The sequence below is a fragment of the Phocoena phocoena genome, chromosome 2, assembly GCF_963924675.1.
Source record: "Phocoena phocoena chromosome 2, mPhoPho1.1, whole genome shotgun sequence".
Lineage (NCBI taxonomy): Eukaryota > Metazoa > Chordata > Mammalia > Artiodactyla > Phocoenidae > Phocoena > Phocoena phocoena.
The window spans coordinates 75,546,596-75,572,568 of NC_089220.1; the positions used below are offsets into that span (position 1 = coordinate 75,546,596).

Genomic DNA, 25,973 nt, shown 5'->3' on the forward strand with positions numbered 1-25,973 from the left:
TTTGCTGATTGTGTTTTGGGTGCCAGCAGGGTGGTAATAGTGGTTTGTATATACTATTCTGGTCCTTGTCCACATACTTACATATATTTTACCCAGTTCTTAAGCCTGACTTACAAGGAATATTTTGTATGAATAAAATTGAGGATGACTTAGGATTTTGGGGGTGCTGAAATTCTGTGTGTAACATTGATATCAAGTCAGATTACCTTTATTTCTTTGCTTCCTTGTCTCAGTTAAATAAACTGCAGCCTTTGTATGTTTCTCTGGATCTCACCATCAGGTTTGATTTTTCTTTTGGCAGGTGCAGAAGAAAAAATCCTAACAGAATTTCGAGAAGCTTGCCATATCATACCTCATGACTTCCACTTGCAGGCAATGGTTCGTTCAGCTGGCAAACTGGTTCTTATTGACAAGTTACTTCCGAAACTTAAAGCTGGTGGCCATAAGGTTCTGATCTTCTCCCAGATGGTACGCTGCCTAGATATCCTAGAGGATTATCTAATCCAGAGGAGGTAAGAAAAGAGTCATTCTTCACCTTGTGTTTACTATATACTCATAAGGCTGCAAAGAGTAGGAGGGCCTGGGTTTAATTAAAGTTGACCAGGACTGGGATAAGAGAAGTGTTTAAGACTCTCACTCTCCACTTTCTGATAAAGTTTTTGGTGAACTAGAGATATAGAGGTACTGATATTAATCCCAGTCTGCTTTTTTGTTCTCTTTTTCTGCTTAGCTGATTAAACTTTCTTTCCTGTGATTCCCATACAGGTACTTGTATGAGCGTATCGATGGGCGAGTTAGAGGCAACCTTCGGCAGGCTGCTATTGACCGCTTCAGCAAGCCTGACTCAGACCGATTTGTCTTTTTGCTATGCACCCGGGCTGGTGGACTTGGAATTAATCTCACAGCTGCTGATACTTGCATCATCTTTGATTCAGATTGGAATCCGCAAAATGACCTGCAGGTAAAGGAAATCATTGTCTTAGGGACTAATCACCTAACCTGGGAGGTTTTGCAACAGGATCAGGATCTCTTAGAAAGTCTTGTCTCTTAGAGAGTATAGAATTGTTAGTTAGGTTACCAAACTTGTTCTGTAAAGGGCCAGATAATAAATATTTTAGGCTTTGTAAATCAGACAGCCTCTGTTGTAACTACTCACCTCTGCTCTTGTACCACAAAAGCAGCTATAGACAATATGTAAATAAATGGGTAGAGCTGTGTTTCAGCAAAAACTTTATTTACAGAAACAGGTGACTAGGATTTGCTGACCCCGGTCTAGATGATGGGGCAATAATTTCATCTTGTAGTGACTTTTGATTTTGAGTTGATTTCATGGCTGCTTTATAGATGGAAATTGGTATTTTGAATCCTTCTCCCCCCACCCCCTCTAATGTTATGTTTTTTGTTTTTTTTAATTAATTTATTTGGCTGCATCAGGTCTTAGTTGTGGCACGCGGGATCTTAGTTGCGGCACGCGGGATCTTTGTAGAGGCATGTGGGCTTCTCTCTAGTTGTGGCACGCGGGCTCCAGAGCGCACAGGCTTAGTTGCCCTGTGGCACGTGGGATCTTAGTTCCCCAACCAGGGATCGGACCCGCATCCCCTGCATTGGAAGGGGGATTCTTAACCACTGGACCACCAGAGAAGTCCCTCTAATGTTATGTTATCTTTGCCCTTCCTTCCACCAGGCCCAAGCACGGTGTCATCGAATTGGGCAGAGTAAAGCTGTGAAGGTGTACCGTCTCATCACTCGTAATTCTTATGAGAGAGAGATGTTTGATAAGGCTAGCCTCAAGTTAGGATTGGATAAAGCTGTGCTTCAGTCCATGAGTGGTCGGGATGGCAACATTACTGGAGTGAGTCTTCTTAATCTCTAGCTATACTTGTAACAGGTCATAGTGATGGAGGGAGACAAAAGCTATTTTTGCATAGGATCCTGACCTCTCATTTGGGTTCTCAATTATTGTTTCTTAAAATATAATAAAATGTCATGATATGGTTAGATAATATTCTCTTGTAGTTTTTTCACCTTTCTATTGGATTTTGTAGATCCAGCAGTTCTCCAAGAAGGAGATTGAAGATCTCTTACGGAAGGGAGCATATGCAGCCATAATGGAGGAAGATGATGAGGGCTCCAAGTTTTGTGAAGAGGACATTGACCAGATCTTGTTAAGACGAACCACTACCATCACCATTGAATCCGAAGGAAAGGGTTCTACGTTTGCTAAGGTATGTTCTGTCAGTGCCAGCGGCTGAAGAAGCAGAGAGAGAGAGAGACAGGGCTCTCTAGAATTGAATGTATTTTATCAATGTAGTTTTTAAATATACTGGTTTCCCATTGTTCAAAAAAGTGGTATAGTCAACTTTACTGTTTCTTTGTTCCTCACTAGGCAAGCTTTGTGGCTTCTGAAAATAGGACTGATATTTCTCTGGATGACCCCAACTTTTGGCAAAAGTGGGCCAAAAAGGCTGACCTGGACATGGATCTACTCAATAGCAAGGTGAGCTTCCTTCTCCTTTAGGGAGGAAGTATTGCAGAAAACACGTTGCTTTCTGGAGTCTTTATAGCTGCTCTGATTCTTCAGTGCTGACCTTGGCTTATAATGGTATATACAAGGGCCATGATAAAAACTTTCTACACAGGAGGCCCCAGAAAACTACTTAGATAACTACCACTTAATTTTGCTTCCTGAGTACCCGTAGATTATTTTGCATGTCCAAAAAAGAATCTCTCTTTGAGTATCTACAAATGTTATATCCAAGGCTATTTCAGTCTGATTGTCTTTAATTCCTTTCCCATGATCATATCGTGAAGAGAGTTACTTCTCCTTTTGTTCTCTGCATAGAATAACTTGGTGATTGACACACCTAGAGTACGAAAACAGACCCGCCACTTCAGCACTCTGAAAGATGATGACCTAGTGGAATTCTCTGATTTGGAAAGTGAAGATGATGAGCGGCCACGCTCTCGCCGACATGACCGTCATCATACCTATGGGCGCACTGACTGCTTTCGGGTGGAAAAGCATCTCCTGGTATATGGGTAAGAACCCACCTTGCCATCAGAGGTAGTTCATCTCCATCCTGATAGACACCTAGTTTGCTTTTCAAATTGGAAGCTATGGTCAAAGAGGGGATAATGGGAAAAACTTTATTCTGTTACCATGTTTTTCCAAGATCTTTTTGTCTCCCACCTTTTGGGAAACGCGATTCTGAGGGACTGGGGAATATCACTGAATTAGAGTCCCCAGGAAAATATCAGTATAATTTCTTTTTTTGGCTTTTTTTTTTTAAGTTGGGGACGGTGGCGAGATATTCTGTCTCATGGACGCTTCAAGCGACGGATGACTGAAAGAGATGTGGAAACGATTTGCCGGGCCATCCTTGTGTACTGTCTTTTACACTATCGTGGGGATGAAAATATCAAAGGCTTCATCTGGGACTTGATTAGCCCTGCTGAAAATGGCAAGACAAAAGAATTGCAGAATCATTCAGGTGATTATCAAGTCTTTGCTTTTCATCTTTTTATAGGTTACCTAATCCTCTTCAGGTCCAAGGGTTTTTCTCAATCCAAGTCTTCGATGTATCCCCTTTCCCAGGTCTGTCTATCCCCGTGCCCCGTGGACGCAAGGGGAAAAAAGTAAAGTCACAAAGCACTTTTGATATCCATAAGGCAGATTGGATCCGGAAATATAACCCTGATACTCTGTTCCAAGATGAGAGTTATAAGAAGCACTTGAAACATCAGTGTAACAAGTAAGGATGGAATTTAGCACACTAAAGCATTTTCCACCTCGAGCTTTCTACACTATTATTGAGCCAGTTCTTTCTCTATCCCTTCTAGGGTCCTGTTGCGGGTACGAATGCTGTACTATCTGAGACAGGAGGTTATTGGAGACCAGGCAGAGAAGGTGTTAGGGGGTGCTATTGCCAGGTAAAGTTATGCTGTATTTTTCTTTATGCCATGGCTTATTCCAGAAAAGATTGGTGTACTTACTTCATTCTAAACTATTTTGGGGATACCTGATAATTAAGATCTGTATATCAGGTCTTCAGTCCTGTACAGTCGGCCTTTTGTATCCATGGGTTTTGCATCCTTTTGATCCATGGTTAGTTGGATCCATGGATATGAGGGGCCAACTGTATTCATTGTACGACACCATTTTATATAAGGGGCTTGAACACCCATGGATTTTGGTATCTGGGGTGACTCCTGGAACCAATCCCCTGTGGATACTGAGGGACAGCTGTTCTTGATACCAGTGGAAGGAAATAGGCAGATGTGTGACCATTTAAATTAATAGATAAAAGAAGATACCTGTAATAATCTTCCCAAGGATTGTCTACTTTAATTTCCTGCATTGCTATGCTGACTCTGCCTCTTATACCTTTAGTGAGATTGACATATGGTTCCCAGTAGTGGATCAGCTGGAGGTTCCAACAACATGGTGGGACAGTGAGGCTGATAAGTCCCTGCTCATTGGAGTCTTTAAGCATGGTAGGTATCTGCTCTTAGTCTGTTCTTTTCCCATTGTAGATTTATGTCCACAGATGGGATATTTAGCAAAATGCTCATGACCAATAATTATGTTTGAATGGGAAACTAGTCCTTAAATATCCAGAGCCATTAGTTCCTATGAATAAATGTTTAAGAAAGACCAGATGGATAGTTAAATCCCAAGGTAGGGAGTCTCCCATTTGTTCTCTAATCACTGTTACCAATCTGTATGTAGTGGTATCTAAGTTAAGCTTCCACAATCCGGGGAAATAATGCATGTCCACTCTTGTTAATAATAACCATGTTTAAATTGTATCACTTTCCTGTGGCTTGCTGAAAGTGTTCTTCTTGTATAACATCTTATTTGTCTAAATATTCAGCGTTTACTCTCACATAGTTGTGAACAACCATGCTTGAGTAAAACAAAAATAGAGTATAAAAAGGGAGAAAACTCCCTTTTCAGTCTTGCCTAATAACAAATTCCAGACATTAAAAGCAGTAAGTGCTAACTTCCAGCCTAGTGACTTAGTGAATTGGAATATCATTTCTTTTTTAATATACTTTCACATTTACTTCTATAAAATAAAAGTAGTGGCACTTAATTCACGTTTTTGACACGTTTAATTGGATAGGAAAAACTGTGAGCATTTGTAGTCTTAGATTTACTTGTAAGACACAGAGGCTTTAGAAGAGTCCAAACATCCTGAAGTGTGTTCATCATTCATCAAACATTCAGAGTGCCTGTTTGTTTGCAGGTGCAGATCTCTTATCCTTTATTTGAAAATGTGTGACCTAGTTCTAAATCATTTAAACTTTTAAAATTTCCTCACTTATGTATTGATAGTAAGAATGATGATAAAATATTACCCGTTAAATGGCTAAGTAAATCTGTTACCATTCTCTATAAACACCGATTAAATTCCTGTTTTCAGTAACTAGTGATAAAACTCCTTGTGACTCTAAATTGCTGTAGAAATGTTAAATATCGTACTATAACCCAACAGCTATCCAAGTTAAAATTTTCACTATATTTTGCATTATGATACCAAAGTAGCCCACATTGTTATTGCAGCAGCATACGAAGCTTACTTACATAAAGGCAAAATGAATCTCTGATTTTCTTCAAATTATGGCTCTTTTTCTTCTAGGCTATGAAAAATACAATACTATGAGGGCAGACCCAGCCTTGTGCTTCCTGGAAAAGGCTGGCCGACCAGATGACAAAGCCATTGCAGCAGAACATCGAGTGTTGGATAATTTTTCTGACATAGTGGAAGGGTAAGCATTAGTGTTTAGTTCTCTTAAAGCTCTGTGTCCACCCTATGAAGGGTATTTGTTGCTTGTATTAAGAGATAACATAACTCTAGCTTTGACTGAACCCATTCGGATTCTTTTTTTTTTTGCGGTATGTGGGCCTCTCACTGTTGTGGCCTCTCACTGTTGTGGCCTCTCCCGTTGCGGAGCACAGGCTCCGGACACGCAGGCTCAGCGGCCATGGCTCACAGGCCCAGCCGCCTCCGCGGCATGTGGGATCTTCCCGGACCGGGGCATGAACCCGTGTCCCCTGCATCGGCAGGCGGACTCTCAACCACTGTGCCACCAGGGAAGCCCCATTCGGATTCTTAATGGTGGTTATACTCATGAATGATAAACTCTTAACAAATAGTGAGACCAGCAGAAAGGTCTCCATAAACTGGCCTAAAACCATACATTGCAGTCTGATGCAACTAAGGGTGAAAATTAATGTTATTCCCAAATGGCTTATTTGACGTTCTATTCAGTTTTCTTTGCAATGCGTTTCTGTACAGCTGTAGTAGCTGAGAGGATAACTGGTTCTCTTGAAAGGTAGTAGTCATGCAGCAATCCCATGCCACTTATATGATAGAGCCTCAGGAAATTTTAGCCCTGGTTTATCTCCCAGTGGCGGCTGACACATAAAGGTGTTACTCTGCCTGGATACATGCCTCGATGATGAGTTGCCATGCTAATACTGAGCCACTAGGTAGGGCATTGTTGCCCTGGTTTGGGTGCCAATGAGTTTAACAAAACTTCTCACGTGGAGACCTGAGGGGCATGTGAAATAGTTGGCTTCGCTCATGAATACCGTCCCAGTCCTTTGTGATTGAGAGATTTCTCTTTGATGATCACAACCTCAGTTTGCCTAGTATAGGACCCTCAAAGGAAATTGGATTGTTTATTTATTGCAAATCATTTATTATATCATCCTTCTACTCAATAGAGCAAAGTATCAATAGTAAAAATAAGCAAGCATAGACCATTCAAATGAAGTAATAAAAGTAAATACTAGTTGGGAAGGAGGGGGAAAATGGGTTAAACAATAAAAAGAGGTAGTAAGAGAAAGGAAATGTGCTGGTCAAAGTGTTTCTTTTAAAGTCAAACGATTTAGAACTGAACTTTGTCATTTTCTCACGCCTCTGGATGATTTTAGGGTTGACTTTGATAAAGATTGTGAAGATCCTGAATATAAACCACTCCAGGGTCCCCCAAAGGATCAAGATGATGAGGTGAGGAATTCTCTTTTGAGTCCAGCTTTTCTCTATTACTAAATAGTATTCTCCTATTCCCTGAATCATGAAGTATATTGATTAATTTATAATACAAAATGGAAAGACCATCTGAGACTATAAAGTATTAATGGAAAGGATTTTAACACCAGCTGGGGGAGATCAGGTATGGCTTTGTGGAGGAGGTGGGACCCAAGCTGGACAATGAAGTATATTATTTGACTACTTAATTCCTGAGTCCCACTGTCTTCAAGCCTTTGATAAGGACTGACTTTTCAGGTTTTATTTTCATATTCTTTTAGTTGGTTGCTTCCAATATTCTGTGAGAGTTCCTTTCATGAGAAAATTTTCTGGATCCCGTGGTGCCATAGAAAGACACACACGAGAAAGTGATTTCAGAGTGCCAATTTTACCCCCTTTTCCTCCCCTCTCCATCCTGTGGGGTGGATCTTCTCTAGGGTGATCCCTTGATGATGATGGATGAGGAGATCTCAGTTATAGATGGAGATGAAGGTAAACTTCTAAGTCAACTAGTATAATTTTGTGTGGGGTGGTGGGGTTGGGAGACTGACTGAATTCTGTCCTTTCCTGGGATACCAGAGAGCTTTGCCTTTGGGTGGGTTGAAATACCAGTTATCTCTACTACCTTTCCTGTACTTCCTGTTTATTCTACTTTGCTGCCCACAGCCCAGGTGACCCAACAGCCAGGCCATCTATTCTGGCCTCCAGGCTCTGCTTTGACAGCTAGGCTTCGGCGCCTAGTAACAGCCTATCAGCGCAGCTACAAGAGAGAACAGATGAAGATAGAGGCTGCAGAACGTGGGGATCGGAGAAGGCGGCGTTGTGAGGCAGCCTTCAAGCTAAAAGAAATTGCACGGCGGGAGAAACAGCAACGGTAAAATATGGCTGGGAATTTGAACTGAGCTGTAAGCTTGTCTTCAGCTATGGGCCCTATATTGAAAAGCATCTTAGGAAGGATTATTTGGAATTCCCTAAGAGGGACCATCTTTTTTGTCTTTGTTACAGCTCTACGACATAAAACCACACTTAATCATAACTCCCAGGAAGATCTCATATGTAGGCATCCTCATTGAGTTGTTTGCATCATTTTCCCCCTTAGCTTGCTAATTCTTAAATTCTTACATGTTACAGAGTACCTCTTCCTACCTCTTCTGCTGTCTTCGGGGGCTTTTTTTTTTTTTTTTTTGCCCCAACTTTCATTTTTTGTGCATTCAGATATTCTAAGCCATACTAAGAAGTAACCATTCCCTGTGTTCTGATCACTGTTGCCTGATTCCTCTTCCCTTTGTAGATGGACAAGGCGTGAACAAACTGATTTCTATCGAGTAGTTTCTACCTTTGGTGTGGAGTATGACCCCGATACCATGCAGTTCCATTGGGATCGATTCCGCACTTTTGCCCGACTGGACAAAAAAACAGATGAAAGCCTTACCAAGTATTTCCATGGCTTTGTGGCCATGTGCCGCCAAGTGTGCCGCCTTCCCCCAGCAGCTGGAGATGGTAAGCAAGACTGAAGCGTCTTGGGTGAGTGGGGATGGACTGTGACAGAACCAACTCTTGGTTCATTTCTTCTTCCACCCTTATCTCTTGCAGAACCCCCAGACCCTAATCTGTTCATTGAGCCCATCACTGAGGAAAGGGCCTCACGGACTCTCTACCGTATTGAATTGCTTCGGCGCTTACGGGAACAAGTTTTATGCCACCCTCTTTTGGAAGATCGGCTGGCATTATGTCAGCCTCCAGGTCCTGAATTGCCTAAATGGTGGGAGCCCGTTCGGCATGATGGGGAGCTTCTACGAGGGGCAGCCCGCCATGGGGTGAGCCAAACAGACTGCAACATCATGCAGGACCCAGACTTCTCTTTTCTGGCTGCCCGTATGAATTATATGCAGAACCATCAGGCAGGAGCACCAGCTCCATCCCTATCACGCTGCTCTACTCCACTGCTACACCAGCAGTATACCTCGCGCACTGCCTCACCACTGCCCCTGCGCCCAGATGCTCCTGTTGAAAAGCCACCTGAGGAGACAGCTGCCCAGGTCCCCAGTCTGGAGAGTCTGACTTTAAAGCTAGAGCATGAGGTGGTGGCCAGGAGCCGACCAACCCCACAAGACTATGAGATGCGAGTAGCCCCCTCTGATACTACCCCTCTGGTTTCCCGGAGTGTTCCACCAGTCAAACTGGAGGATGAGGATGATTCAGACTCTGAGCTGGACTTGAGCAAGCTGTCACCATCATCCTCTTCTTCCTCATCCTCATCCAGCTCCAGCTCCAGCACTGATGAGAGTGAGGACGAGAAGGAAGAGAAGCTAAGTGAGTGCATGTGACAGGCTGTTGGCCCTCTTCCCCATTCCCCCCCCCCCCCGCCCCGCTCTTTCCCTTCTTTTCTAAATGCATCCTCTGAGATTCAGATTTTGATTTGATAGAATATCGAAGGAGATCTGTTATTCTTAGGGCCTTTATTTAAAGCCCATGTAATACCATTCCTATATAACTTTATTCTTCCACTTTTGCTCACACATTCTGTATGCTCTCTAGCTGCTGACCGGTCCCGCTCAAAGCTCTATGATGAAGAAAGTCTCCTGTCCCTCCCTATGTCCCAAGATGGATTCGCAAATGAAGATGGAGAACAAATGACCCCTGAGCTGCTGCTGCTACAAGAAAGACAAAGAGCTTCTGAGTGGCCCAAGGTAACAGCCTCATTCCTGGACATGTCGAGTCTAAAAATACAGTGTGACGTATACAGAGAACAAGGAATAATAGATGGTTCTGGGTTTCTTTGATTGTGTTTAGTGCTACATGTCTTTTTCGTGAAACTCTTCCCAGTTGACTTTGGGATCTGATACTCCTACCTCCCTCCTGTCTGACTTATGATTTTTAATTAACCTGATAATGATGGAACTATTTTTTGTCACAGGATCACATAGCTAGTACTCAGGCCCTAACTGATTTCTTTTTCCCCACTCAGGATCGTGTCCTGATAAACCGTATTGACCTCGTCTGCCAGGCCGTACTCTCAGGGAAGTGGCCTTCTAGCCGCCGGAGCCAAGAAATGGTAACAGGAGGAATTTTGGGGTCAGGCAACCACTTGCTAGACAGTCCCTCATTGACTCCAGGAGAATATGGTGACTCTCCGGTCCCCACACCACGAAGTAGCAGCGCAGCTTCCATGGCAGAGGAGGAAGTGTCCGCCGTCACCACAGCAGCAGCTCAGTTCACCAAACTTCGCCGAGGCATGGATGAGAAGGAGTTTACAGTTCAGATCAAAGATGTAAGCTGAGCATCTAGGCACTGGGAAGTGAGGAAGGAGTCTGTAATTCTTGCTGACTAGCTGTCCGAACATAATACTAAGCTCGTTTGGTCCACTGACTTTAAAAATGAGAGGAGAAGAAAAAAGCGCTCACAAAGATCCATTTAGGAAAAGTCACTGCACTAAAGGAAGGGATCTTATCTTGACTTGTATCTCCTGAGGACTAGATTAAAAGAAACCATATCTTTAAAAGAAATTTGATTGACACAAGGGTTCTTTTGAGTGGCTCATTTCTGGAGCCTAGAAACCTGGTTTTTAAAAATTGAAATCAAACTGTGGAAAAGCTATTAAAGTGATGCCCAAGTATTATGGGCCTTATTAAGTTAAAAATAAAAAGGAATTATTCCTACTGAAATTAAATCAGTATTGTTTTATGGATGGAAAATTTTATTTTTCCTGATGCTCTTCCCTAATGAACCCTAGCAGGTGGTCATTAAGTACTCAATAAGAAAATTTTCTGAAATTAGTATGTGACAGGAATATCAGGATTTTGCCCCTGTGATGAGTTGCCATGCTAATACTAGACACCAGATAGGGGATCTTTTCCCTGCATTGGGTGTTGTTGAGGTAAATTCTACTTCTCTTAAATCTACCTGAGGGGCACTAGGTCAAGAAATGAAATCTAAGGAAAAATTATATATCTTCTTGTATTTCTAATTTCTACCCATTAGTCAATGGCCTTTCTTCTCACCATCATTGAACCAGAGGATGACCCTTACCCTAAGTCCCCCTAAACTTGATTTTTATTTTAAAAACATGCCATATGATGTCTTCGGTGGGTGGGTTGTCTTCCTAGGAGGAAGGATTGAAGTTAACATTCCAGAAGCACAAGTTGATGGCTAATGGAGTAATGGGAGATGGACATCCTCTTTTTCATAAGAAGAAAGGGAACAGAAAGAAGCTAGTTGAGGTAAGTGGTAGAGAAAGTCTTTAATATGATGATTAGATAAAATATTTTTGTTCCCAGTAATTGATGAAGGCAGTTGGGATTGAGGGAGTAGAAGATACTATTTTATGGCTACCATTGGCTCTGCTCCCCCTCCCTCCCTACCCAAAAGAAGAGTATGTGCTCATGGGGGTGGATTCTGGGTTTGCAGCTGGAGGTGGAGTGCATGGAAGAGCCTAATCACCTTGATGTGGACCTGGAGACCCGGATCCCTGTCATCAATAAGGTGGATGGGACTTTGCTGGTGGGTGAGGATGCCCCTCGCCGGGCTGAACTGGAGATGTGGTTACAGGGTCATCCAGAGTTCGCTGTCGATCCCCGATTTCTAGCGGTGAGTGGCAGTTCCATGCAGCAAGATTTAAAGTCATTCCCTTGGTATTTAAGCTGTGTGAGAGGGAGGAAGCATGCCATATATTATGTCATTGTTTCTCCATCGGCAAAATAAGAGTAATTATACTTAGTCTTCCTACTTCACAGAGTTGTTGTGAGGATCCAAATAATGTTACAGTACTTATGAAACTAAATGCTAGGCAAATATTTACCATTGAACTATTACATTATGACCTAATTTTTTTGGAGAAGTCTGCTTCATGGCAGTTTTCCAGTAGGACTAATATTTAATTTATCCACACAATAAGCATTTATGGTCAAAGTAGACACTAGTACCTTAATGATTACTCCAGAGAAGATTTTTTTATTCCTTTAGGATAACTGCAGCTTTTCTATTGCAGTATATGGAGGATCGCAGAAAACAGAAGTGGCAGAGATGTAAAAAAAATAATAAGGCAGAATTGAACTGTTTGGGAATGGAACCAGTACAGACAGCTAACTCTAGGAATGGAAAAAGGGTGAGTGAGACTTGAGGTATTACCACTTTGTTCCCACACTAGATATGACTAGAGAAATTATTTAATGTTATTTATCTTTCTTCCAGCGTATGTTTGAGAAAATTTATCTTCAGTTCACAAAGAAAGAAACCATAGTATTTTTACTGGTATTTTTACAGTCCTGTGGCATCGTCATCTCTAGAACAGCATAAAATTCTAAAAGCTAACTTTAGGCATGTTAAAATGTAAGAATTAGTGGGCTTCCCTGGTGGCGCAGTGGTTGAGAGTCCACCTGCCGATGCAGGGGACACGGGTTCGTGCCCCGGTCCGGGAAGATCCCACATGCCACGGAGCGGCTGGGCCCGTGAGCCATGGCCGCTGAGCCTGCGCATCCGGAGCCTGTGCTCCACAACGGGAGAGGCCACAACAGTGAGAGGCCCGCGTACCGCAAAAAAAAAAAAAAAAAAGAATTATTAACATGTGTTAGAAAATTCAAGGCCTTATCCTGCTGTTCTACTGACTAGAGGATTTTAGGCAGATGCTTTAACTTTTTCAGTTTGCATATCCTGAAAAGTTGAGGGTTTTGAAGCAGATAATCTCTTAAAAGTTTTATGACTCTATATATTTTAGAAGTGATTTGGGGAATTCCCTGGCAGTCCAGCGGTTAGGACTCTGTGCTTTCACTGCTGAGGGCCCGGGTTCAATCCCTGCAAGCCATGCAATGCAGCCAGAAAAAAAAAGCAGTGATTTGGGACCTACTAAAGAAAACAGTCATGGGGTTTCCCAACATAGAAGAGGTTGAGAACCACTAATAATATGCCAGTAATGGAAAAAGACAGGAAATCATGTTTTATAGTTTATAATAACAATTTTGGTCATGAGTTAATTCCATTATTTTCAGATGTACTTATACTTTTATCGTGGTTATAGATTTGGTGGATTAAGAACCCATAATCCTTTCCATCAAAATATAACTGCAAAAGTTTCTCTTGGCTCTGTTTGCCTTACTTTGGACAATAGTTGTATTGTTTAAATATAAACATATATAAATCATGGTTTGGTTTGGTAAGCATTTAAAATGGATTAGCACTTTGTCTACTCACTTTATCTAATCATTCCCATTTGATCTTTTATATATATCTTTATATGTATGTGATATATACATAAAACCACATGGTTTATCTTTTAACAAAATTAATTTCCAAATGAAAAATATGTCTTTTGCATTCAACAAATTCTGAGAACATTATTTTGCACATAATATATATGTATTTGTGAGGTGAATTTATAAGGCTTATTTATTATTTTTATATTGGTGAAAGTGGTTTCATATAAATATCGTTACCATGGAAGAGTGTTTTAATTTACCCTCTTAGCCTCCATGGAACCAAGGGTGTAATACACAGAATGGCTGATATGGGAGGCTGATGGCGAGGAGGCTGGTACCTTCTCTGTCTTGAATTTAACATTATAGAGCAGCCTGTAAGGAAGGCTTTTCCTCCAGGATTACCTATTTTTACCTCAAGTACTTTTGCACTTCTTTACAGTCAGTTGATAACTCTAAGAAAAAAGATCATAGGAAATCACAGAAAATTATAATGTGATTAGTACAGAATTCTTACCGCACAATTGATGGCGTATCTAGCACTATATCATTACTGGACCCTACAGTGATTTGGTGCTGTTATAGTGATATTTTAAAGCCTAAACAAATAGAGTTTTGAGATGTTTGTTTTCTCCAGGTCAGAAAGGTCAGGCTTAGATTGGGCAAGTCCAGAGACACAGGTACTAATTGTCTGAGTTTGTTGCCAGTTTACCCAGTACTGTACTTAGGTCTAGCAAAGTAGTAAGTTCCAGCTTCAGAGAACTTAAACAAAATTTATAGTGAGACCATCTAGATGAAGCAATTTAAAATTCAGCAGATATGTAAGTTTTTGTATCAATGTGGAAAAAAACGTATTTTAGTAAATTTGGTAAGGAGCTACCCCATAATCTTTTTGGTGTTCCAGACTTCCAGAATCGTAATCTGGTCTATCTTGAGTTTACCCCACTCTGACGCAATAATGAAGGATAGTATTGTAAATGTCAATACTGTCATGCTGTACTTCACATGAAGATCATGTGAACAGCCTGCCATCAGTAAAGCATACTGTGCAAGTACTGATTCATTCACTGTTGTACTCAGGCCGCTCATTTACAAAGGTGAATAATTTTGAAATCGTTGGCCCGAGTAAAGGTACAGTGTAGTCATGGAAAAAAATCAAAGCTCTGGTTCACATGAGTGTCAGTGTCAAATCCTTGCTCTTGGCTTCAGCATTATATTGCTTCAACCAGCTACATCCTGCTTTTCCTCTTCCCCATTACCATCAAGCCTCATCTGACTAGTTTTGCCCCTGCTAAAGATAGATTCAGTGAAAAAGCATTTGTATACTAGGACTCTGTTGACTTTTGGTTTTTTTCCTTCCTTTCTTTTTACTATCTTCTGTTGCTTCCTCCCAGGGTCATCATGCTGAAACAGTGTTCAACCGGGTTATGCCAGGGCCTATTGCACCGGACAGCAGCAAGAAGCGGGCCCGTAGGATGCGACCAGACCTTTCTAAGATGATGGCCCTGATGCAGGGTGGAGGCACTGGGTCCCTGTCTCTGCATAATACCTTCCAACACAGCAGTAGTGGCCTGCAGTCTGTGTCATCTCTGGGTCACAGCAGTGCCACTTCTGCGTCTTTGCCTTTTATGCCGTTTGTGATGGGTGGTGCAGCATCATCCCCTCATGTAGACTCCAGCACCATGCTTCATCACCACCACCACCACCCCCACCCCCACCATCACCACCATCACCATCCAGGCCTGAGAGCCACTGGCTACCCTTCTTCACCAGCCACTACCACCTCTGGTACTGCCTTGAGGTTGCCACCACTGCAACCTGAGGAGGATGAGGACGATGAGGATGAAGATGATGATGATGATTTATCTCAGGGCTATGATAGCTCAGAAAGGGACTTCTCACTCATTGATGATCCTATGATGCCAGCCAACTCAGACTCCAGCGAAGATGGTGATGACTGAAGCCCCATCATGGTCCCCATCGCTTGGGTGGCTGCTGTATTTTCATTTACTCTGGCCCTTGGACTGTGGAAAAGTGGGAGGGGCAGGGGAGATGTGGGGAAACCCAGGACTCCAGGAGGTGAAAAGGAAAAAGAAAACTTGTACCTGATTGCTTCCAAATTTGAGAGGATTGGCTGGGCAGGGGAACTCCTAAAACAATACATGACTACTTCCTCGTTTCTGGGGAAGGAAAGGAGACTAGAGCAGCTGATGTGCTCACCCCTCCCTAGACACCTCCATTAACCACAGACTATGTAGCGCTGGCACTAGCCTCCGGCAGAGCCTGTTCCTGACCGAACTGTGGATACAGCTGGAGGGTCAGGAACTGTTACCTTCCTTCCCCTTGGCATTAATAAATTTAAGTTAATCCTTTCCCACTCTTCCCTTGTTCTATATTTGCTCAAACCCAATATATTAATTTTAAGAGTTGATGTTCACGATGGGTAATTTCAACATCATTTTCCTAAAGTTCATTACTGTTTATGCCGAGTTACCCTGGATAGGGCAGACAAGTCATCCGTACTCCATTAAAGGGTTTATATAAGCTTAGGCTCTCCACCTTACCAAAGGCAAGGAAACGATCTAAGGTAAATGGCAGGCAAAATGTTCCAGATTCAAACTCCAAGTTCTTAGAAGAGATGAAAAGGAAGAATTTCGTCAAGACCCACGTACATTTTGTCTCGAATTAAATAACGGTGCTTTGGGGAAGCCTAAGAATGGTGTCACTTCATGAACTGCGGCAAGGGGACTGGCTAACTGGAAGGACGCGGTCACGACTTGGCGGGGGGGTGCATTCTATAAATTCCCTCAAGCCATTTGTTTCCTTTGACCCTTCCCCTATCACCCTAGCGCTCAAATGAAGCCTGGGCATTTAATTTCCCTTTTTATGGCGAAGCCCTTCCCCCGTAGCGCCGGCCTTAGTTTAGTCTTACGGGCAGGGTGGGCTCGTCTCCCAGGTTTGAGCTCTCTGTCCGCCCGGAGCCCCTGACCCAGCGTCCTGGCACCGAGGATCCTTCCAGCCCTGAAGCAGCAAAGGCTTTTACTTCCGCACCTTTTCTAGGACAGGAACGGACCGAGTTACGCTGCAGTCTTTCCACCCCCACCCCACGCCAGACCCTGTTCTTTCCGCTTCCCCTTCCTTTGGGTGGGGCCACTGCACCCGCGCGCGGTAGCTTGTGTGGGGCGGGGCCGGCACGTCAGGACTCCCGCCTCCTCAGTGCCCAGCGGCGGTCGCCGCTGCCGCTGCCGCCGCCGCCGCCGCCTCGGCAAGGAGTCCGAGCGCCTGGAAACCGCGGCCTGGCAGAGAGTAAGGGCGGGTGCAGGGGGTCACGTGATGACGTCGACTCGTGCGGCTGTTGCTAAATTGACAAAACCCCGCGAAAATCTGAACTCTTTTTGCGTTACATATTTTGTTGCTTTCCAGACTCTTTTCCATCCTCTCCTCCCCCTAACCTCCGTAGGAAGGATTTAAGAAAAAAAAAAATAAAAGAATCCCAAGCGCTGCTGGGACCCGGAAGCGGAAAGGGCATCTTTGAGGTCGATACTTCCGGGTCACTGGGAGAGTGCGGGATTCCAGGGCCGAGAGAGGGTGGCTGAGCCGGGACCTCGCGTGATTCTCGGAACCCGAGGAGGAGCGGCGTCTGTGGCTATGGCTGTAACTCTGGACAAAGACGCTTATTACCGGCGAGTGAAGAGACTGTACAGCAATTGGAGGGTGAGATAGATCCCGTAATTTTCCCTAGGGAGCCCCCTTTGCCATCCCATAATAACCCCGTTTCTCGGCGCCTTTTTTCCCCTTTCTGTCGGGAATTCCCGGGTTCAGTGTCGCGCCGCTTTAGTTGCTCCAGGATCATTCACCGCAGGCGGCTCTGAGCGCCGCCCAGTAACAGGGAATCCCCCCGGCAATCACCCTGCCCTGCGGCCACCACCATCTTCCCTGCGTGCCAGCCCCCGTCATGCATAACAACCACCTCTCGTAGTTTCTTCCCGCCCTAGAAGAGGCATCATCATCCTTCCCTCCCACTCCGTGATCAAGTCTTGCTGCCCCCTCCTGCAGTGTTCGCACACACCCACGCACTCGCTCTGTCCTCCCAGAACCACAGTGTTGCGCCCCAGGTCCCGCCAGAATTACAACCATTTCGTCAAGGATGGATGGAGGGTCCAAGAGAATGTGAACCGGGCTCTTGGCGTTTATCGTTTGCGGGGCTGTTGCTGGAGTTAAAAAAAGAAATACTGCTCACGCGCAACCGCCTCATGTTCTAGGCCCTGCTGTGGGCAACACAGAAACCTAACGCTGAAAACCTGCAGGCTTTAGTTAATGCAAAAAACGATGTGTTGCCTAAAACCTCATTAGTTTTCATCCTTGGTTGAGTATCCGGGGCACGTGTTCAGAAAAAGAGCTGTTGCAGTACCCAGTCTTTTAGGGATTGGGCATTTTTGCTGCTTGAAAAAGTCCCCAGTTAACGATTTTATTTTTATGCTGGTAAGTTATCAATTCAAACATTTGATTGCATCCTGTGGTGCATTCTGAGCTAACTAGGTTAAGTCTGGCTTCTGAACTCTGTCATTCAGGGAAGATAAAACTAATGAAGACTTTCAAATCTGAAAAGCGTCCTGACAAAAATGATCAGTTCTGATTTCAGCATTGTAAATTGCCTTTCAAACTGATCTTCTAAAAACTAAGCTATTAAAATTGGTCATTTCCCTACCATTCATATTAAAGGTACCCGTGCATGTTTCATCTTTTGAGCATAAATGCATTAGATAATTGAAAATAAAATGGGTTCTTTGCATTTTATGAGAAGCAGAAATAAGGACTCTATGCTAGGCTAAAGCCAAACCATAAATTTTATTTTAAAATTTTTTATTGGTTAATTTCTACCAGATGTTTTTACAGTTTCTCTCACTGTCACATTTTAAAGTTTGAATGTGATCCGTATTAGGAAAACTCTAAATGCCCAGATATTTCCTAAAGTACTATTGTACAAGTAATAATCAAAAGCCCTCTCTTCCACCCATAGACCCCAAAATTACACACCTTTGCTGTGGTGGTTCCTTCTAGTCCCAGTGATTCAGAGTTTATCAAATTATCCTCTCTAGACCATGTATGGAAACTAAGATTAATTTAGAGCTCAAAGGTCCTCTACATGATAAGTGAATGCAAAGCATGAAACTAGGAAAAGCTTGAGGCCTGGAGACAGATTGGCAAACTTAATGTCAAATGACAGTTTTTAAATCCATGAAAGTTATTGGCCCCCATTTTTTTGTTTGCTTCTCAAAAATCATTAAAATTTATCTCGGCCCTCCTGTCATTTGAAAGGAGCATGTTAGACTTTAATAAGATCTTGGTGTTACAAAGTTACAAGCCAAATCAATACAAAAATGTACTCATTAGCAAAATTTGTGGTGTATCATTATGAAAAATCTTATTTAAAAAGACTTTCTGCTTTTTTATAACTAAATTTTAACAACTATGCCTAGAACCCACCTGTAGAATTTCTTTGCCTTGTCGTTCCAGGTTGCAGTACTTTGATTCTGATCTGCTTAACCAAAGATCATAGTTTTCTGGGATAAGTTCTGGTTGCTTATCCTCTTAGCTGCAGCAGGAAAATAGTGAAATGTACAGGTGCAAGCTATGTTTGTTTTTCTACACTATTTTTTTTTTGAATAAGAAAACTGGCATTGAAATGAGAATAACTTGAAGTTAACTATATAAATTCCAAGCCTTATGTTGTCAGCTCCCATCTGCAAAGAAAAATCTGTTATGACAAAAATTAACTAAAAGATTAGTTTGGGCTCCACACCCACTTTTAATTATTTATTATTTATTTGACTGCTTTGGGTTTTTGTTGCTAAGTGCAGGCGTTCTCTAGTTGCGGGAAGGGGGGGCTACTCTTGGTTGCGGTGCAAGGGCTTTCATTGCAGTGGCTTCTCTTGTTGCAGAGCGCAGGCTCTAGGCGTGCAGGCTTCAGTAGTTGTGGCGCACAGGCTTAGTTGCTCCGCGGCATGTGGGATCTTCCCGGATAAGGGCTCGAACCCATGTCCCCTGCATTGGCAGGCGGGTTGTTAACCACTGCGCCACCAGCAGAGTCCCCACACCCACTTTTAAGTTTTAGATACCCTTAAGCATTAATCTCTCAGAACTGTGTGGGTGCTTGTGGTAGCTCCAACGCTCTTCAACTACCTAGGGTTATAGAGCACCAAAAGGCTACCAATCTTTTTTTTTCTTTTTCTTTTTTTAAAAAAGAGTAGGAGCTAATGTGTTTCCTAATCTCATCTATGCAAGTTGAGTTTGGCTAAGGTACATTTTGTGAGGCTATTGTAACTAAGATGTATCTCTTAATTACAATTTTCATAACTTACATCCCTCAAACAGTTGCAGTATCACACATTTCTGTTTGAGTAGAAATTTCTAAAGCATTAAACGTTATACCTGAGTAAATAGTGTCATTTTAAGGATAAGAAAATGGGCTCAGCCAGAAATGAAACAGGAGACCTTCGTAGTGACTAAAACTTATTATTTATGACTCTTTCTGGATGTTTGAGTCTAGTCTAGTTCTGCCTCTCATTTTTAAAAAATTAATTAATTAATTAAATTTATTTTTGGCTGCGATGGGTCTTCCTTGCCCCCCGCGTGCTTTCTCTAGTTGCGGCGAGCGGGGGCTACTCTTCGTTGTGGTGCGCGGGCTTCTCATTGCAGTGGCTTCTCTTGTTGCGGAGCATGGGCTTTAGGCGCGCCAGGCTTCGGTAGTTGTGGCTCGGGCTCTAGAGCGCGGGCTCAGTAGTTGGGGCGCACGGGCTTAGTTGCTTCGCGGCATGTGGGATCTGCCCGGACCAGGGCTTGAACCCTTGTCCACTGTATTGGCAGGAGGATTCTTAACCACTGTGCCACCGGGGAAGCCCACCTGTCATTTTTTTAAATGAGAACTGCTCCGAGCGGAAAGGGTTTGCAGCACCTGTCTGTTCTGCTTTAGAGAACCCCAGGTGATGGTATTGGATCATGAGCGTCAGCTGGGGGCTTCTCCTCTGTCTTCTTATACTTACAGGGTCCATATTCAGGGCTTCCCAGCCTTTTCATGATTGTGATTGTTTTTAACCAAGTGATAGAATTACTACTGCATAGGGTACAAGGAGGGTAGGTTACCCACCATCCTGGGGTCCCAACTGCTTTGAGAGCTGAGGGAATACTGTATCCATGCACACCTATAACTCATTTGAGACCTACCTATTAGGACATCCTGCTGTGTGTGTGAACCTTGACTTCAGTCATCTGCCTTTTAACCCAAAAGAGTTCCTAAAAAATCAGAATAGCAGCTGTTTTCAAAAGGAATGCTGATCCATTGCATTCATTCATATGGTGCTGCACTACTGGTCAGGACTGAGGAGTGAGTGGCTCCAGCCTCAAAAAGGAAGTTTGTGCCTGTGGAGAAGGCTAATAACCTATAGTGTCAGTGTTTCTCTTGAGTGGCGATTTCTGGCTCTTTGCTGATTTTTGTTGTGGACAAGTTTCTTGTTCTGGATTGCTCTCTAAGACTAGGCAGTAATCTTTTGTGGCTTAGGAAGGTTCTTTAAAATATGGGCAATTTCCATACTACTTTCAACAGGTAACGGCTTGCTTCTACCCATCTTGGTTCATTATGGCTCATTTATCTCTGGCGTGAGCTAGAGAAAGGTTTCTTGAGTGAAGTTTCTTGGTTTCTTGTGTGAAGAGGAAGGCTAGATGGAAGTAAATGCCTGGGCAGGTTAGGATTCATTTATTCTTGCTTACTCAAATTTTTATTTATTTTTTATCACTGTTACCAAGTGCAGTGCCTGGCATGTAGTAGGCACTCAGTGAATGATGGTAACTTGATTTCTGAACTCTCATGCATTCCTTTCTTGGTTTGAAGAGATTTTTATAGAGACTGTACTCAGGGTGATCATAAGTCCTGCCTTTCCTGAAACTGTTCACCTGTTGTACATATGTAATTAATGGCATACTTTTTTATTCTCAAAATTGTCTCAGTTTGGGTGATGAATTAGATCGGTGTCTTAGCTATAACTAGAGACTTCAAAAATGTTTCGTGTTTTAATACAGTACCCGTTTGGTTCAAAGGAAGATAGTTGTTCCTCTGCTGCAGTATTTCCGCAACTTTTTATCATTCCAATACCACCTTCACGATTTTTTCCGATTCCTTACCACTTACATTATTCACCTTGCACTTTAAAAAATCAGTTTTAATCAAATAATACATACATAGGTTTTCTTTTTTGGGAGGGGGGGCGGGTACACGGGCCACTCACTGCTGTGGCCTCTCCCATTGCAGAGCACAGGCTCCGGACACACAGGCCCAGCGGCCATGGCTCACGGGCCCAGCCGCTCCACGGCATGTGGGATTTTTCCGGACCAGGGCATGAACCCGTGTCCCCTGCATCGGCAAGTGGGCTCTCAACCACTGCACCACCAGGGAAGCCCCATACATAGGTTTTAAAAAACCAAATAGTTCTAACAGCCTTAACAAAAAACAGTCACCTGCCCCAGAAGCACCCACTTTCCAGTTCTTCACTTTCTTTCATATTTTGAAGTAATATCTATATACTGCTATTTCTTGATTTATCAATTGTAGATATTAACTTTTATTTTGATAGATTAGGATTGAAATTTAACTGTCCTATACCATCATATTCATTCCAGCTTCCCTACCTCCTGACACTTCCTGTAAATTTTCTTCTTGACACAGTTATGAAAAATTTCAACATACAGAAAGGTAAAAGAAATTTCCAGTAAGAACCCATGTACCTGCACCTAGTTTACACAATTAATATTTTATCATACTTGCTTTATCACATATCCATCCCTCTTGATAAGTTTTTTTCCCCAAAAAGTTTAGTAAACTCAGTCAATTTACATTGTTATGCAACTATTTTCACTGCTGAGTGAAGCAGTAGAATACAATTAATTACCTTTCCTTTTCTCTGCAGTTTTTCATTTTTCATGGTATTAATGATTACTTCAATTTCTCTCCTCTTTTAAATGTCTCTAGCCCTAATTTTTTTCCTGCAGATCTGTCATAATCTCATCAATTTTTATTCTAAAATTTTCACACTCATCAGATATTTTATTAATTCTGTGTTTGTTTTTTAAATATCGCCAACACCCACCCACCCACCCACTCAGCCTTACATTATTCTGCTCTATCTGTACGGGTTGCTCTCTAGGCCTGTTGAAACTTGGAACTTTCCAGTGTCCCCTGTATCCTACAGTCCATGTCTTGATTTTTTTTACTTTGTTTTGTTAGAGCATTTCTCTAAGAGCTTCTTAGGAAAGAATACAGAGAATAGATGTTTCTTGAGCCCTTATGTGTCTTAAAGTTTTATTCTGTCTCCACTTTTGGTTAATAATATAGTTCAGTGGGTATAAAATTCAAGATTGAAAATCTCTGAGAGTTCTGCCCAGAATTTTGAAGCTATTTGTCAGCCTTCAAGCTTTCAGTCTTACATTTGAGAAGAAGGCTGATGTGATTCTATTTCCTGTTCCAATATATGTGGCCTATTGTTCTCTGTAAAACATCTCTTTATTCCTTGTGTTTTGAAATTTCACTGCCCTGGTATGAGTCTTTCCCCCCCACCCTCTTTGCATTGAGTTGGGAAGTGGGGGGCCATTTTAGTCTCAAGACTCACATCCATCAGTGCTGGAATTTTGCATTCATTGATCATTTTCTCCCCGTTTCCTCAGTGATCTGGTTTATTTTCCCCCTGAAATTCCGATTTAGTAAGGTTTAGACCTTTTGGCTTAAATTTATTATCTTTCCATTTCATTTCCTGTCTCTTTATCTTCTACTTCCAGATACTGTTTCTTAACTTTATTTTACCACTTTTTATTGAATTTTTTTTTCTAAGTTCTTTTTTGTCCCCTATTCTTTTCTCGTTTCATGGATGCACTATATTTATTTCTCTTATAGGGGATGTTTTATTTGATTTTTATTTTCTGTCCTCGGCCATGCCTGTTTCCTCTGGATTTCTTTGCTTTCTCTCTTACATGAAGGACACTTCACAAAAATCAAAACGAGGCTTGGCTACCCATTTGTATTAAGAATAAGGTAATAAGAAACTGGTGGGAAGCTCTGCATGAATAGGGTCTCTCAACTAGTAGAGAGGGGTTACGATAGAGTGAATAGGTTAGCTTGTTCCATGGAGAACCCCCAGATACTGACAGTATCTGAAGTATTTTCTCTGAATTCAGTGATGCTCAAAGAAAAGTCCTCTGATTCTTGTCTTTGGGGCAGTTGTTGTCATTCAGAAAACAGATTTTCATTTAGTTCCTCAGCATTTAGTACTTGCCTTCTGCTGAGCCTAGTATCTAGAGCCTTTTTGAGCTCCTTTCTCCAGAGAATAAATTAACGTCTCTTTGAGGAAGGATTAGGAGTTGTCTCAGGGCTTCCGAGAACTGGAGACTTAAGCTTGCTGACCAGACCTTCTGTTCTTAGCTCTGAACTTATCCGTGTTCAATATGTCCCTTTCCCCTTCTCTCACACTTGGTTCCTCCCGAGCCCTGAGCCCATTAGGGCTCTATGAGATACGCACACTTAACATCAATATCTTCCGGCTGAGAATGCTTGTCAGGCACTTAGTCATTTGCCACTCTCTGTCGTCTTTTCATCTTCCAAAAAATTCTTTAACCTTAATACATCCAGAGAACATACTTTATATCACTGTAAGTGGACAATTGTGTCACTTACCAAAAAATAAAAAATTGCTGTTAAAAAATAAAGATAATGTAAGCACAACTGATATTATTAAATTGTAATTTTTTTTAGGTTATATTTTTAAAGGTTATATTATTCCATTTATAGTTATAAAAGATCGGCTGTATTCCCTGTGCTATACAATATATCCTTATAGTTTGTTTATTTTATACATAGTAGTTTGCACGTCTTAACCGCTTACCCCTATTTTGTCCCTCCCCACTGGTAACCACTAGTTTGTTTTCAATATCTGTGAGTCTGTTTCGTTATCGTCACTAGTTTATTTTTTAGCTTTCGCATATGTTATATCATACAGTATTTTTATTTCTCTGAATTTTTCCCCTAAGCATAATACCCTCTAAGTCCATCCATGTTGTTGGAGATGGAAAAATTTCATTCTTTTTTATGGCTGAGTGAAATATTCCTCTGTGTGTGTGTGTGTGTGTGTGTTTACACGTATGCCCCACATCTTTATCCATTCATCTGTTGATGGACACTTAGGTTGCTTCCATATCATGGCTATTGTAAATAATGCTGCAGTGGACATTGGGGTGCATATATCTTTTTTTCTTTTTGGCTGCGTTGGGTCTTTGTTGCTGCGCGCGGGCTTTCTCTAGTTGAGGCGAGCGGGGGCTACTCTTTATTTCGGTGCCTGGGCTTCTCATTGCGGTGGCTTCTCTCGTTGCAGAGCACGGACTCTAGGCGCATGGGCTTCAGTAGTTGTAGTGCGCGGGCTTAGTTGCTCCGCGGCATGTGGGATCTTCCCAGACCGGGAATTGAACCTGTGTCCCCTGCACTGGCAGGCAGATTCTTAACCACTGCACCACCCCATATATGCCTACTGGGTAAGGGCTCATTCTGAAGCCAGACTGTCTAGGCTTGAATCCATGACCGCACCACTTACCGTGACCCAACCTCTCTGTGCTCCAGTCTCCTCCATCTTCACATCTATAAGTGTTGCTGTGAGAATTAAATGAGCTAATGTGTATAAGGTACTTAGAATAGTGCCTAGCCCACAGTAACTACTGTGTTTCCCATTATTATTAAAGACTGAAATGCAGAAGAAACACAGGCAGAACACTGTTTGACATAAATCATAGCAATACTTTTTTTGGATCTGTCTCCTAAAGTAAAGGAAATAAAGGCAAAAATAAACAAATGAGGTCTTGATTTGGGGTTTTGAATGTGATGATGCATACTACAGCTAAAGTTTTATTGTAGATTACATACAGAAAGTGCTTTCTCAGTAAATACTGTTCCCATCTGAAACACCTGTTTCAGCAACACTTGAGTGTTAAGTGGACCAGACAGACTGGAAAGTGGCAGGCTTTGGAGACAGAAAGGGGTTGGTGGATGTTGAGAGTCTGCACACCAGGGGTCACTGCTGCAAAATGGTTCATCTAGAAAGTCCAGATTTGACAGGGGCTCAAGTCTGAGTCCTAAAGACCTCCCCAGCAGAAGAGGTCACATGGGAATCTGGAGTCGGTTAAGCAGCAGAGTTGAGCTCCAGCTGCCTCTAACAGCCAGCACCTGGAGCTGACTGTAGGCCCGGCCCTGGGGCAGTGGCTGCCAGCCTTGTGGCTTCTCTTTCTTTTTGCCAGCCCCCCACCCCGACTCCAGTATTTTAGAACAAATTCCAGACACAAGTTAATCTGAAAATATTTTAGTATTATATATAACTTTATTATAACGTTACTTTGGTAACTTATCATGTAAGTTTTACAAGCAGATTATTAAAAATCTCCCACAGTTTCTGAAGACTGTTTGCAGATGTAACCTGTATAAGGCATTTGTACTCCTCATAAGGTTTGAAAATACAAAGTAGTGCCCCAGATTTTGCTGTGAAAATGTTTGGCTTTACTGTAATCCTTTTCATTGAATCACATTGTAAGAGAAATTTTATTTAAATTTATTATCTTTAGATATTCTGCTGTTATTTATTTTTTCTGATGTTAGAGCCCACTGGTGTTTGTAAAGAATCAAGAATGAAATGGTCAAAGCACATGGGTTCCAAGAGAAATT

At 42.3% G+C, this 25,973-nt stretch overlaps 2 protein-coding genes and 2 non-coding genes across 4 annotated transcripts in view; all 4 read left to right on the top strand.

Annotated features, from left to right (window-relative positions):
• The window catches only part of CHD8 (chromodomain helicase DNA binding protein 8), a 39,474-nt gene extending 23,874 nt beyond the window's left edge, over positions 1 to 15,600 (top strand). Inside the window, exons 16-37 of the mRNA XM_065871967.1 lie at positions 302 to 512; positions 766 to 961; positions 1,685 to 1,852; positions 2,046 to 2,225; positions 2,387 to 2,497; positions 2,843 to 3,039; positions 3,292 to 3,491; positions 3,596 to 3,752; positions 3,841 to 3,930; positions 4,391 to 4,494; positions 5,643 to 5,772; positions 6,944 to 7,019; positions 7,478 to 7,532; positions 7,707 to 7,914; positions 8,332 to 8,540; positions 8,634 to 9,353; positions 9,579 to 9,730; positions 10,009 to 10,311; positions 11,147 to 11,260; positions 11,448 to 11,627; positions 12,028 to 12,144; positions 14,623 to 15,600. Coding sequence (XP_065728039.1) covers positions 302 to 512; positions 766 to 961; positions 1,685 to 1,852; positions 2,046 to 2,225; positions 2,387 to 2,497; positions 2,843 to 3,039; positions 3,292 to 3,491; positions 3,596 to 3,752; positions 3,841 to 3,930; positions 4,391 to 4,494; positions 5,643 to 5,772; positions 6,944 to 7,019; positions 7,478 to 7,532; positions 7,707 to 7,914; positions 8,332 to 8,540; positions 8,634 to 9,353; positions 9,579 to 9,730; positions 10,009 to 10,311; positions 11,147 to 11,260; positions 11,448 to 11,627; positions 12,028 to 12,144; positions 14,623 to 15,189 — 4,445 coding nt within the window. The 3' untranslated portion in view covers positions 15,190 to 15,600. The remainder of the gene's footprint in view (positions 1 to 301; positions 513 to 765; positions 962 to 1,684; positions 1,853 to 2,045; positions 2,226 to 2,386; positions 2,498 to 2,842; positions 3,040 to 3,291; positions 3,492 to 3,595; positions 3,753 to 3,840; positions 3,931 to 4,390; positions 4,495 to 5,642; positions 5,773 to 6,943; positions 7,020 to 7,477; positions 7,533 to 7,706; positions 7,915 to 8,331; positions 8,541 to 8,633; positions 9,354 to 9,578; positions 9,731 to 10,008; positions 10,312 to 11,146; positions 11,261 to 11,447; positions 11,628 to 12,027; positions 12,145 to 14,622) is intronic.
• LOC136119712 (small nucleolar RNA U6-53/MBII-28) lies at positions 6,458 to 6,567 on the top strand. Its single transcript, XR_010655673.1, has one exon. It is a non-coding gene; the product is annotated as a small nucleolar RNA U6-53/MBII-28 (small nucleolar RNA).
• Positions 10,844 to 10,952, top strand: LOC136119713 (small nucleolar RNA U6-53/MBII-28). Its single transcript, XR_010655674.1, has one exon. It is a non-coding gene; the product is annotated as a small nucleolar RNA U6-53/MBII-28 (small nucleolar RNA).
• A 1,276-nt stretch (positions 15,601 to 16,876) lies between the features above and the next one.
• SUPT16H (SPT16 homolog, facilitates chromatin remodeling subunit) overlaps positions 16,877 to 25,973 on the top strand; it is a 33,202-nt gene continuing 24,105 nt past the window's right edge. The window contains exon 1 of the mRNA XM_065872117.1: positions 16,877 to 16,942. Within this exon, the coding sequence (XP_065728189.1) occupies positions 16,877 to 16,942 (66 nt within the window). The remainder of the gene's footprint in view (positions 16,943 to 25,973) is intronic.